Source organism: Martes martes (assembly GCF_963455335.1).
Source record: "Martes martes genome assembly, contig: scaffold_241, whole genome shotgun sequence".
NCBI classification, from domain to species: domain Eukaryota; kingdom Metazoa; phylum Chordata; class Mammalia; order Carnivora; family Mustelidae; genus Martes; species Martes martes.
In genome coordinates, this window is record NW_027666593.1 from 1 (window position 1) to 14,768 (window position 14,768).

Genomic DNA, 14,768 nt, shown 5'->3' on the forward strand with positions numbered 1-14,768 from the left:
TCTCAAAAGAGGATTCCACTCTTAAGTTTTTTCAGAGAATGTTTGTAGTAACCCAAAAAGCAGAGAGGTATCTCATTAAAGGTACTTGCCTGCTATTGTAGAGATCAGATATTAAGAAAGGAATGGGCCAAGGATCCTGGATTGTAGCTATGAATACCCAGGTACGGCATTTTCAACCCAAAGGAAGTTTGACTTTCTACAAAAATTCATTGTTTTCCCCAAATGTAGACAACTTGAAAAGTTAGAAGGAAAAGTATCACTGTTTCACTCACAGTCAACCATTGCTAACACTTGTGCACATTGTTTAAAGTCTTTTCATGTTTTTAGCCTTCTTGTGATTGTACTGCATATACAAATTTGTATCTTTTTTTTTAAAGATTTTATTTATTAAAAAAAAAAGATTTTATTTATTTATTTGACAGACAAGTAGGCAGAGAGGCAGGCAGAGACAGAGAGAGGAGGAAGCAGGCCCCCTGCCGAGCAGAGAGCCTGATGCGGGGCTCCATCCCAGGACCCTGGGATCATGACCTGAGCCAAAGGCAGAGGCTTTAACCCACTGAGCCACCCAGGCACCCCTACAAATCTGTATCTTGATTTTTAATGTAGTAGTACAACGTGTATTTCCTCATGTTGAGACATGCTTTTCTTATAATAATTTTTACAACTATATATTATGATTGTCTGTAATTTAACCATTGCCTACCTTTGAATTTTATATTATCCTAATTACACTGTGATTATTTTTGTACATAAAGTTTTCTCTCTTTGAGGGGTTATTTCCTGGTGATAGATTCCTAGTAGGCATTATTACATGTCAAAAGTGTTATGAGTATTTCTAAAGTTTTGATACATTCTGAAAGAATTGTTTTATATTTATATTTTAGTGAAATCATGTTCAGCATCAAAAAATGGGACACTAATCTGAACAATGGGACAAATTTATTTATGGAGTATTGGGCTACGGTATTTGAGGAACTATTCAAAGAAATACATTTCTTTTCTGTTGCCAAATCCATAGATAATTGCATTTTAGAGGAAAGTCTTGGAAGGACTTGGGAGATAGTAAGTTTATGAACTCTGGTAAAGATCTTCAAGGATTACAAAAAAGATGACCTGATAAAGTCTTTACAAAGTAATTTAAATGAATTTAAAATGAATCCCAGTACGATCAAATCTGTTTTTAAATGATATTTCAATGATATTTCTTTATAATGTGAGTACAGGAAAACTTTACAACCCATAGATCTTCATCAGTATTATTTTCTTTCAAGTCTTTGTTCCATTTGGCTTGGTTCAAAACTTTTTGGCAGACTCCGCTATCAAAGCCTGGTCTTCCAGTGGGCAGTAGATGAGATGATCACTCTAATAGGAACTCCATAAGAATTTATTGAATTGTACTGAATGTTTAAAATTAGACATTGCCCAAGAGTCTAGGGCAACAGTGTTCTATGGACTTGAAAAACAGCCAACTGAGACTACTATTACTGACCTGTATTTCTGAAACAGATGTCAGAGAAGAAAAAGGATGAAGACAGTGGGACCAGCACTTCAATCAGTAAAGGTGAGAGCTGGTACATATTTGGTATTGAACTATGATGAGAGAAATATGTGCTGAGTGTGGAAAGCAAACAACCGAGCGTGGTTATAGGGCCTCCCCAGACCTGTGGTGATCCCCTTGGATGGGCCTCTTGCTTTAGCACAGGACAGCTTAGCTGCTTCAGTAGAGCTGCTAGAGGCCATAAATTATTAGTATGTAGAGTTCAAGTTCTCTTTTCATTCCTCAAGCATTCTCCCTGCTTATAATTTGCCTTTCATACAACTTTATTGTTAGTGTTGCTATAGGACTATGAGCTTTATATGACACTTTTTTTTTTTAAAGATTTTATTTATTTATTTGACAGACAGAGATCACAAGTAGGCAGAGAGGCAGGCAGAGAGAGAGGGGGAAGCAGGTTCCCTGCTGAGCAGAAAGCCTGATTCAGGGCTCGATCCCAGGACCCTGGGATTGTGACCTGAGCTGAAGGCAGAGGCTTTAACCCACTGAGCCACCCAGGCGCCCCGCAAGTTTTTGTTTTTGTTTTTTTTAATGTTGCCAATATAAAGGATGTATATCACACAATTTACAAGTAACAAAATACAAAATACACTTTATGGTAATAGTCTGCCAATTTGACAAAGCACTTCCCAAAATTTCTGCCAGACCCTTGCATCCTAAGCCAACCGACGGCTGCAGTGGGTGAACAAGTGTAGTCCTATATGAATGTTATGTTTCTTTTAAGTTAAGGAGTAAGATGAAGGAAGCGGGAAGATGTATGTTATAACTTAACTTGGTTGTCAATGATACGACTTCTTTCCTGAATTGGATAATCATTTTAGAATACTCTGGAAGGATATTTCCTTGTTTTGGGGTGCGATTCACAATGTAGTAGCTAAAGGATGACACTTCTAAATGTAATCTATGTTAGTAACATGTTCTTTTCCACTTTAAGCCAAGACAATCAACAAAATCATAAACGAGACCTGATTTTTAGTGCTCATTGCTTTTTATCCCGCCCACACTGATTGCAAATTACCAACATGATGTTACTGAAGTGGAGTTGGGAAGAGATGCACGGTAACACACCATTACACGGTATTTCCAATATCCAGACACCACAGACATAAATAGCTTCAAGAGCTATTTCTTAATAAAATCTAATAAAATAATTAGGAACTGATTAGCTTAGAATATTTATTACATTTATGTGTAATAAATGGATTTAATGGTAAGTTTGTATAATTTAATTTTGACTAACAGGCTATGTTTTAACAACCATCTCACAGAATTCCTGTAAGTTTAACCCTCTGTTCTTGTGAGCTAGCTGGTAGAAGACAACTCCAGCACGGCACTGTGTAAAGAAAAGACCATTTTTAGTTTCCTGCTATCCAAATCACATGCACATACATACTTGAATCTTTAAGACTTCAAGGCAAGGGAAAAAAGTGTCCTTCTCTGGAAAAGCTTGGTGACCTTTCCCTTGATCTTATATCAGGGGTCCACAAGGCTTCAAAAACAATGTGTCAAGCGTCTATTTGACCCCTCTGGTCTTTAGAGGACTTGGTATCATACCGGAAAAGGCAGGCAGTTGCCAATGCTTGCAAATGAGCCGAGACAAGTGGTGGCTTGCCAAATGGCAACAGAGAGTGAGTCCATACATGCCATAGGCTTCCTTATGTAATACGAAGTTGCAGTAACCAATGATATGCCTAACATCTTGATTTGTTTCATTGGTTGTTAGCAAGCAAAGAAACTTCCTATAAGCGGCAAAGCAAAGATGGTGACTGGGACTCTTTACAAATGATGAAAAAACCAAAGCAGAGCCAACTTACCCCTGTAACTGACTCAGAAGTGGCTTTGGTCAATGCCTATCTTGAACAAAGACGAGCCAGGCGCCATTCTCAGTTCAGCCAGGTGAATCAGATCCAACACGATAGTGATACTACTGAGTGTGACAGTGAAGAATCGAACTCGGGAGCCTCCTCATGGAAGGAGAGTGAAAGTGAACACCATCCATCACCAGCTAGTATTAAGAAGAGAAAACTAGCTCAGAGGCCAAGGAATGTGGGAAGTTGCCAAATCAGGGAAAGGACCTGCCTCCACTGCAAAGCCATGAGAACCAATGAATGGTTGACCCGCCACTTCCTTCAAAGTACTTCAGTAAGCCATGTGAAGGGAGATAATCAAGAGGAAAATTGTGTACCTGACAATAATACAAAATTCAGTAAATTTTGAATTTTATCAAGTCCTTACCTTACTTGCAGCCGGATGAAAGAGATGAATGAAACATAAAAAAAATCACCAGAGCTCTAGGTGCAGAGGCTTTTACAATAAAGTCTCCCTACTAACAACAAAAACATACTTGAAACCCAAGAGGTAAAATTTCAGATAACCCTTTATCCAAAAACAGGCCTGTGAATTTGTTTATGGCACCATTGGAACATCATAGATCTGCTTCTACTATGATTTTTTAATTCAAAAGAGCACAAGACCTATTTTATTCCTTGAGTGTATGTATTTTGTTTATGTCTGTAATACAAATAAGGAAGCTCTTTGAAAATATATTTATGTTCAGAAACCATTTAAATTTATTTGTATGTTTTGATTGACTGACTGAATTAGGTGACATTGGTTGGCATGGAATGGACTGTATTCTCTAGGTCCATATTTTCAGGTGACTCTACCTGAGCTGTGTTGTTGCACGTGTGTCAGTTACAGTTGGTGAGGAAGAAGAACTCGAGAGCCTGGAAAAAGACCTGATTCCCAGAGTAGAACAAGGAGGGAAGGCAGTATGGCCCAGAGGGTGGCCATGGGTTGTCCACATGGTTATTGTCCAAAGGCCATGGCAAATGTTAAAGAAAAAAATTATTTTGACACCTTTTTTTTTTTTTTTAAGATTTTACTTATTTATTTGACAGAGAAAGAGCACAAGAAGGGGGAGCAAGAAAAGGAGAAGCAGACTCCCCACCAAGCAGGGAGCCCAATGCGGGGCTTCATCCCAGGAGCTTGGGGTTATGACCTGAGCTGAAGGCAGACACCCAACTTAACTGAGCCACCCAGGTGCCCCTTTGTTTTTGTTTTTAGATTTTATTTATTTATTTGAGAGTGGGAAAGGGAGAAAGCACAGGAGGGAAAGGGAGAAGCAGGTTTCCTCTGAGCAGGGAGCCCGATGAGGGGCTTGATCCTAGGACCCCAAGATCATGACCTAAGGAAAAGACAGATGCTTAACCGACTGAGCCAACCAGGTGCCCCGGACACTTATTAAATATTGTGGGGAGGACTTTATTCAAGACAACTATAGTGCTCACTTTGGCAGCACATATACTAAAACTGGAACAATGGAAGATTAGCATGGCTCCTGGGCAAGGTGGACACGCAAACTGGTGGAGCATTCCATATTTTTAAATAAGTCAGACCAAAAAAGACATATACTGTCATCTCATTTATACATGTAATCTGAAAGAGCCAAACTCACATAAACAGAGAATACAGTGGTGGTTCCCAGGGGCGGAGGCTGGGGAAAATGAGGAGATGTTGGTCAAACTTTTAGTTGAATAAGTTTTGGGTCATTTAATGTACAGCATGGTGACTGTAATTAACAATGCTGTTACAATTACACAGTTGAAAGTTGCTAAGAGTAAATCTAAAATGTTCTCACCACACACAACAAAATGGTAGTCATGTGAGGTGGGACATGTGTTAACTAATCTTATTGTGGTCATCTTTCACAATATATATGTGTATCAAATCACCATGTTGTACACCTTAAACTTATACTATAAAGTTGGGATTATAACTCAATAAGGTTAAGATTGAAGAATTAGGGGCGCCTGGGCGGCTCAGTGGGTTAAAGCCTCTGCCTTCAGCTCGGGTCATGTTCCCAGGGTCCTGGGATCGAGCCCCATATGGGCTTCTCTGCTCAGCAGGGAGGCTGCTTCCTCCTCTCTCTCTTTGCCTGCCTCTCCATCTACTTGTGATCTCCGTCAAATAAATAAATAAAATTAAAAAAAAAGATTGAAGAATTAAAAAAATAACTAGGCCACAAAATGCTAGAAAAGAAAATAAATCTATCAACCATACCTTGGAGAGAAAAAAACTATTGTAATAGGGGTTAAATCTATTGCAATAGGAGAGAAAGGTCAAGTTCAACTCCAAATACAGCAAGAACAAGTTGTGATTGATAGCCAAGGAGCAGAGGAAGGGGGTCAGTGAATGGAAAATTACCAGAGACATCAAAGGGTAGGGGGATTCCTGCTAAACTAACCTAACAGGATTCTTGCTAAAGGCAGCCCAGGACTCAGACATCAAAGATAGTGGATGAAAAACTTGATCAGATATCAAGGGTGGGGGACTCTCAATAAACTTACTTAGCAGGATTCTTACCCAAACTGGGCCAGACACCAAAGTAGAGATCTGCTCTTAAAGAGGGCTCAGAGGAGCCTGACTAAAGTTGGGTCAGAGAGAGTCTTTATTGACAGTTAGCCGCAATCTAGACATGCATGGGGTTGGGCTTTCCAGGTAAGTGGGAACCCCAGTGGTGGGGTATTCAGGCCGGCTTTAGTAGATGGGTGGCCATTCTGGAGACCCTTCTCCAGGTGGATAGCAGAACCCCAGCTGGGATATAAAAGAGGGCCCCGATTCCAGAGAAGAGGGCGGGCTGGCAAAGAGAAGATAAACAGCAGGGACTGTAATCACTGGGCTGGAGTTCAAAAAAGGGCTTAAGTCTTGGGGAAGGACTTTGGTATTACAAATAAGATAAAGACTGCTGCCTGATAATAAGGACTAAGCCCTTCATGACTCACTGGCAGAGGGACCACAAGCTATGACTTTGGTTACTCCTGCTAATAGTAGCTTTCTTAACTGATTGCAGCACAGGAACCTGGGTTGGGGGGGCGGGCAATGTGGGAGTCCCGACTGCTGGAATGAGGCCACTAGAATCCAGGACATGGGGTGACATTTCTGAGCTTATTTGTGGAGACTGTCTTGTTCAGTTTGCCTGAATAGGTCTGAGGCCATGAGCAAAAAGCAGGACTTCAAGAGATACTCAAGCATCAACCTTTTCCATGAAAACTTCCCTTACTCCTTGACACCCTCCTCAACTTTGTTCTCTCAGACAGACACCCCCCCCCCAAAAAAAAAACAAGCTCAAAATACAATAGCAAGTTGCAGGGACAGGATTTAGACCCACATGGCCTGGCTTCAGAGTTTGGGCTCTTAATTACAATGATCTTAGCCATTATTCTCTGAAGATGAAAGATCCTGATTTCAAGGTAAGTCCATCACCACCTCTCACACAGCCATCAGGCATGTCCCAAGCAGATATAATCTCACCAGGAAACGGAGGATGAGGGCTATTTTCCAGATAACAGAGTAAGGACCCATGCCCCAAATGTTTTGCTTATGCATCTAGAATATAAACCAATGACATTATTATCTGAAGAGTCATGTCACAGACAGCTACTTTTCTTGTCCAGGGGGCTAGAGCAGATTGAGAGGGTAGGAGATAGTGAGGGATATAAGAAGGAATTAGGATTAAGTTAAAGCAGGGACTATCGATATGAGATAGGGTAATCTGTGAGTACATTAAAGCAAAACAGAGGCCAAACACAGGTGGGAAGACATCCAAAGCCAGAGAAATCACGGAATCAAAGGAATAAGGCAAGGACATGGTAGGGCAGCTGCAAAAGTACAGCCAGGCACGTTGGAACTGGATTACTGAGTGAGGAACAATACCCATGAGGTGGCAGACAGTTCATGAAGCCAGGGCAGCAAGCACTAGTCATGGCTGGGTGTTGCTTGTATGCAGAGCCTGGCGTGAGCTATCAGGATGGGGTCCCTGGGCCGCTATACAGTCCCTTCATCAGTCCCCGCTTGCTGCATGGGATAAAGCAGGCCACCTCTGATTTTCATGGTAGGAGGTTATAACCTGTTAGGGTAGCTTCCTTGAGGGGAGGCATGGAATTCTTGGGCTTGCCACCTATCTGTGGTCCCTTTACTCAGCTAAAGGATCAGCACTGACCCCTGTCCACTTACTTCAAGCATCACAATTCTTGGCAAGAACTGCGATGCAGAGAAATATGGGATGGAAACGAGAGTCTAACTGAGATGGATATGGGAAAGAATAAGAGTATCACCCAGGAGGTAATTTGGAGAGGGGATGGTGAATGGGGGACGGGAACTGTGTCCACAGGGTATGCAGTCTCAAACTCTGAACCAGTATCTGCCTTCCAGGAGTGGTGTGGTTTTGGTGGGAGAAGAAATGATCCAGTAGGTTAAATCTAAGCCAACATTAAAAGCAGCAATAGTACTGAGAATAGGCAACATTTAGAGAGTGCTTGTTATGTGCCAGGCACCGAAGTAAGCATTTTATAAGGATTATTACCCTTCACAAGCCTGCAAAACAGATATGTTCCCAATTTTATAGATGATGAAACTGAGGGGCAGGGAAATTAAATGACCTACTCAAGGTCACACAGCTGGTGAGTATGGGGGAGCTGGGTCCTGGGTTTTGTCTGGCCACAAAGATGTTGTTTTTACCGTGATGATAATAACGTTATCCATGTTCTTAATGGAGAGCAATTAGATAAGAACTTGGGAGATCCAAATACCAAACTCAGTCCAGAGACCAGAGGACTGTTAGTGGAAAATGGAGCCAAGAGTCAGAGATGGGAGTCGTTAAGCTGGGGAGGGTCCCTGCTGTTGAGTGGAGAGGCTCAGCTCGTCTGCAGTGGTCAGCTTGGCCAACTTATCCATAGATCAGGCTGAAACTCGGGGTGGTCTTTTGAAGAAAAGGGGATGGGTGGGAACTGGAGGAACTGGGAACTTGGCTCAAGGGCTGGTGAGGGTAGAAATGAGCTCTTCAGTGTCCAGGAACAAGAGACAGTAGTGACTCAAGCAGTGAGGTGGATGGCCAAAGATGTGAGTGGAGAGCTAGAGAGGACACTGCCAAGGAAACCAGAAGCAACCACAGCTCTTCCCCATCCCCACCCCTTTCTCTCAGGACGGAGAACTGTCTCCCCACAGATCCCAGTGTTTCCAAAACAGCAACCCCATTCATGGATTGTGGAGTCAATTTAGAGGGTTGTGACTAGCATTTATTAAAAAATAAATAGAAAATAACAGTGCATGGCACATAATAAGGGTAAGCATTGTTTTTGTTTCAGTGTGTGAGGACTGAGTTGCAATGCAAAATGTGTTTCTTACCATGGTAAGATACAAAGTAAAAGCCACGGCTCTGGAGTAGCTTTCTTTGTAGATTTTTCTGGATCAGCCAACTTATTCCACTAAGTTAGAGAATCGCATCCCGGACTGCTGTATGCAAGTACTTAGTAAATCTTCACCCATACCGTAGGATGGGCCAAGCGTCTAGATTAGTGAAAAGCTTGAATTAAATTATACTACTTTAAAAGAACTTTAGGTTTATTATTTTCAAATAGAGTAAGTGGAAGCCAGCTAACCAACTGTTGCCTGGTACACAGGGCTAGGTTTTGCCTTGATGAATAAACAAGTGTAATTTGTAATTGACATTTCAAAGAAGGCTTCCAAACAGGCCAGCCTTTGTTTAAATCATAATTACCCTGTTTGTATGTAAAGGGATACTTCTAAAGCTTTTCAAAACAACTGGCTCTTTTAAGTAGATAATTATTCCCCTTCCAATCTTGTTTACACTATTCAGAACTTCAGTGAACTTTTTTTTTTTCCATAGATAGTACAAAGGTTAACTTCAGCCAGCCCTTCCTCAAATTATCACAAATTCCCAATTAGTAAATTCTAAACAGCGTTTCCCTGTAACAATATACCAAAGACTTGTATGATGTATTCTTTATTGCTTTGAATAACGTCTGACAAGTTTCCAAGTACCAGGCCACCTGGATATTCTCTATCTGTCAGGAACATGTGGTCACAGAGGTGCAGGGCAGGTTAAGAGAAACACAAATTATGCACAAACATGCAGGGGTGGTGAAGGAGACAAAAGAGAGAAATGCCTTTTAATTAATTAATTAATTTAGTCTATATTACATATCCACTGAACTGCACATTTATAGGCCTTTTCAGTGTAAAGAAGAGCCACACTTCGTATCTAAATTCACAAAGGCTACAGATAAAAACAGAAGACTGAGCTTTAAAAAAAAAAAATTTTTTTTTCTATGTAGACTGGAAGTTATTAGAGAGACCTCGAGGGGTTGGCAGAGGATAGATGTATTATGAAAAAAATTATACTTGTCCTGTTTTGAATAACTTATTTCTCATTGCAGATTCCAACTCAGTGCACCAAAGGACATGCATGACATTTTTTTTTTAGAAAACAAAACCGTTAATAATCCCAGGCCACGCTCCTTTCTAGTTCTTACCTTTTATCTCGGGAGTTTGGCCTCTGCCGTAGATGGTCCCTCGGGCTGCCTTATTACCGGGGCCTGTTGTCTATTACTGTGTTCGTTTATTAGGGCTTTCTGTCACCATGAAGTTTCGTGTGTTCGAAATCTTGATTTAGCTGTGAGAGAGTATCAGGTGGGAGCCAACTCTGCTACTAATTAGTATAAATCAAGAGAGGGAGGGGAGGAGATAAAAACCAGGTCCCTGGGGGAGGGGTCTGCAGCCGGAATTGGGAAGACTGACTAACAAACAAGTCAGTGAGTTGAGAGCGGGACGAAGAGACTGGAGAAATGCCACCTGGGGCCAGGGGCTTCTTGTCTCTTCTCTGATTGCCCCCCTTCGGGCCCAGAAAGCATCCGTGGGAGCCTTTATTCTTGCTCCTCTTCCCTTGTCCGCAGGTGGTTCACTCAGGGGCATGGGAGCTAACCCGGAAAGGGAAGTTTGCTGGTGGAGGCAATCGGAGAAAAGCTTCTTTGTCTTATAAAGACCTGCACAGGAAAGAAATGGTCCCTTTTCGTTTGGTGAACGATGTCTAGTCCACACATGATGGCTGCAATGGTGACAGCCCCCTGTGTCCCTAAGTGTATGGGTCTGAACACATCCGAGCAAGAATATGGAAGAGACGGAGGAGACTAGGTCGAGAGCTGCTGAATTAACAAATTCTGGAAACATCCTTCTTTTGGACTTCTTTTTGGGCAAGAAAATTACCCTATTAACCATTTGAAGTTGGTTTTTCTGTGACTCACAGCTAATATGGGGTCTTAGCCATCTTCTTGTCCTTTATGGTTCTTAGAGCAGCTCTTTTTTTTTTTTTTTTTTCTTTTTCTTTTTGAGAGAGAGAAAGTGCGTGTGGGAGAGGGGACAGAGGGAGAGGGAGAGAGAGGATCTCAAGCAGGCTCCATGCCCCAATTCGGAGCCTGGCCCGGGACTCCATCCCACAACCCTGAGATAATGATGTGAGCCGAAATCAGGAGTCAGACACTTAACCGACTGAGCCACCCGGTGCCCCTTAAAGCAGCTCCTTTTACCTAGAAGAGAAATAACTGCAAATAAAGTGCATGTGTTCCTTTGATGGGGCCTGGGCTTGGCCTTTGACAATGGTGGTGAGAGCTATGAATCACTGAAAAATTCTGGGAGTTTCTATTCCCCCTGATTCTCACGAGTGCTGTATGGTGTGACCCTGCCTGTTCCCATCTCACTTTCACCCCATCCAGGTACGGATTCAGTAGGATGTCCTTCCGATCAGAGTCCCTTCCTGCGGATTTGGAACCGAGACCAGGAAAGAGATCTCCAGGAACTGGACTTAAAGCAGATTTTTAGGGCTAACATTGCCCCTCATGTACCTTGGGACCCAGAAAAAGCAGGTTTTCACTGAAGGATAAGAATCAAACCAACAGGGGCACCTGGGTGGCTTAGTCGGTTAAGCCTCTGCCTTCAGCTCAGGTCATGATCCCAGGATTGTGGGATCAAGACCCGTGTAGGGCTCCTCGCTCTGCAGGGAGCCAGCTTCTCCCTCTCTCTCTACTTGCCTCTTCCCCTGCTTGTTCTCTCTCTCTGTCAAGTAAATAAATAAAATCTTTAAAAAAAAAAAATCAAACCAACAGAGAAGGGCAGACAGATGTGACGGATGGTTTTCAAGTCTCTGGTTCCGGTTAATTCCTAAGGCCCATTTGTTTACACACTCAGGCATCATATACTTCACTAGCAGATTCTTATAATATTTTCCCTTTTTTGCTTAGTCTAGCTCAAGTGGGTTTCTATTACTGGAAACCAAAAGAATCATTTAAACAGTGGTGTGCTGGTAAATGCTTAACAATCGGCTCTGATTGTTAAAAGCCCTGATTTTGTAGCACTTGCTGATTTGCATGATATAAATACTCCCACTCTTGCTTATTTCAGCTACCAAAGTGGCATGAGTGAACGTGGAGTTGGGAAGAGATGAATGCGTTGACTGGGGAACCGGTCTGAGACAGCTCTGGCACATCGCTGCCTAAAGGATAACACACATCACACACTTTGCAGAAAATCCCTGTTATAGAGAAGGTTCAGGAGTATATACTGATGACTGCTAAGTTGGGAATACTGGAATTAAGAGTTTTTAATTAATTTCCAATGTGCAGAGTCTTGGGGCTCAGGGAGTAGAGCAAGTAGGATTAAGTTTTTAAATAACATTGAAAAAAAATTTTTTTCAGTATAATCATGATTTGGGAGTATTGGGACTCTGGGAGGTAGGGGACTTGAACCAAGGAAGGGGAAAAGGCTGGGAGTGCATGTGGAAAGACGTGGAAGAAGGTGACCTGCATGAGGGCACGATCCAGGCCTTGACAAAAAGGAGGTCTCTTTCTGCAGGTGAGCAGTGGCATTCTTGGGGTGAGAAGGCAAGGCCACCTGGTGTTCCAGGTCCCCACACCAACAAAAGACTCAATTAGGTCATTGGGCTACCTCCTGATCTGCTTTGTTTTTGACTGAAAGCCTTTTATTACACAATTAAAGATAAGAAGGTATAAAATGTATTATGCTGGGGTGAAACAGTCCTTTTATTATGAGGGAGGTCAAATAATCAATCAGTAAGAGTAAGTCTGACATTAGATCCTTTCCTTCCCTTGGTGAGGGGAGGTTGCGGGGTGTGGAGAAAGATGGCCCCCAGCCTTTAAGAAGCCCTAACTACCTTCCCACACTTGCCTCCTCTCTCTGAAACGCCAGTCACCAAATCTTCAAATGTTTTACTCTTCAAATATTGAATCCCTCCTCAATGTTAAGGCCCGTCTTCTGTGGCTCTTCCGGGCAGGCTGGTTCCCACAGTTGAGACCCCTGTTGTAGCCCTGATCCTAGCCAACTATAATGAACCCCCAACCTCCTTTTTATGTTTTATGATCAAATAACTGGAGTTTTTGGATATTATGCACGGATACTCCTAAACTCCCAGAACTTGAATTTTTGTACTTGAGGTCATGAATGAACATTTCAAACAACTGCATTTGTTTACTTTCAAGGGCATCGATATCTTTGTGCATCGATGTTTATACATGTATTCAAATATTTAGTCCTTGACATTTATACATGGTAAAGTGAATGTGTTGATGTTAGTGATAAGAAGGGTAGATTTTATAAGGTTAGTTCAGTTGAGACAAAGCTGGAAATCATTAGACATCCTGGAAGTGGTGGATTTTAGTATCAATTACATATTTGGACGTAAGCCTGTTGACTCTGTTCATTTGTGGGAAAAAGAGAGATAAAAATTAAAGAACATGTGTAAAATGCTGAAAAACATAATCCTGGAGAATATATCTGAAAGGTGATGTGAACTAATTCCTTACCTAAAAATTAATTCCAGATGGAACAAAATTAAAAGATAAAACAAGGAAACCACAAAAGTACTAGAAAAAAACACTAGTAAAAAATTTCCTAATCTCAAAGTTGGGAAGACTTTTCAAGCATAATATAAACAAAACCCAGAAGCCTTAAAAGAAAAGACTTTACTTGGACTGCATACAAATATTTAAACTTCTGGAGACGGAGAGGGAGAATGAGAGAAAAAAAAAAGTCAGTAAATAAAGTGAAAAGGCAAAGGCAAACAGGGAAAATTTTTGGAACACAAAATTAGGGCTAGCCCTAATATCCCCAAATTATAATGAGTTTTTAGAATAAGATAAAGCCGAAGGCGTTAGTACCAAAATGGTTAGCAGAATTGAATAGAAAGTTTACCGAAGAGGAACTCTAAATGATTCTAAATGGTACACAAAAGGATGATCAACTTCACAAATAATTAAATACAAAGGAAAACAAAGTATTTTTCTTATTTTAGGCTGAATAGGTCCAGTGTTTGATGATACCAGCATTGGAAAGAAGGCCCTTTTGAAGCAATGTTGGTGGGAACGATAATTGGTATAATTTCTTTGGAGGGCAACCTGGGAATATAAAAAATGCCTGTGCTCTGAAACCTAGCACTCTACTGCTAAGAATTGGTCTGACACATGTGTGTGTGTACACCCACACGAAATAGGTACATACTGATGGATAGTCATTGAAATATTGTATCTGCTTAGATTGCCAGGTTCCCAGAATCTGCTTTTTAGTTATTTATATTTTATTTTTATTTTTTAAATTTTATTTATTTATTTATTTATTTATTTTAAAGATTTTATTTATTTATTTATTTGGCACAGAGAGAGAGAGATCACAAGTAGGCAGAGAGGCAGGCAGAGAGAGAGAAGGAAGCAGGCTCCCTGCTGAGCAGAGAGCCCGATGTGGGGCTCGATCCCAGGACCCTGGGATCATGACCTGAGCCTAAGGCAGAGGCTTAACCCACTGAGCCACCCAGGTGCCCCTAAATTTTATTTATTTATTTGACAGAGATCACAGTAGATGGAGAGGCAGGCAAAGAGAGAGAGGAGGAAGCAGGCTCCCTGCTGAGCAGAGAGCCCGATGCGGGGCTCGATCCCAGGACCCTGGGAACATGACCTGAGCTGAAGGCAGAGGCTTTAACCCACTGAGCCACCCAGGCGCCCCTATTTTTATTTTTTTAAGTAAGCTCCATGCCCAGCATAGGGCTTGAACTCATAATCCTGAGATCAAGAGTTGCATGGTCTACCGACTAAGCCAGCCAGGCGTCACCCGGAATCATCTTCTTAAAAATGACATCTTTATCATGTTGTTTTCTGATTAGAAGTACTTGGGTGCATTGTAAGAAACTCACAGAACACAGTTATGTTAAAAAACAAAGTAAATCCCACCCCAAAGATGATTACTGCTAATAGGTCCGAGCACATTATTTCCAGACCATTTTTGTGCATAAACATGTGTAATGAGCCTGAATCTTGCTTTCCAAACCTAACAACTGAATAGATTCAGACAAATA

General features: G+C 41.6%; 1 protein-coding gene across 1 annotated transcript; it reads left to right on the top strand.

Annotated features, from left to right (window-relative positions):
• Nucleotides 1–1,506: 1,506 nt before the first annotated feature.
• SSMEM1 (serine rich single-pass membrane protein 1) lies at nt 1,507–3,772 on the top strand (the record flags this gene model as incomplete). Its single annotated transcript, XM_080831454.1, has 2 exons — nt 1,507–1,561; nt 3,279–3,772. 2 exons carry the CDS (start codon nt 1,507–1,509, stop codon nt 3,770–3,772), a joined length of 549 nt encoding a protein of 182 aa, XP_080687580.1.
• Between the last annotated feature and the right edge of the window lie 10,996 nt (nt 3,773–14,768).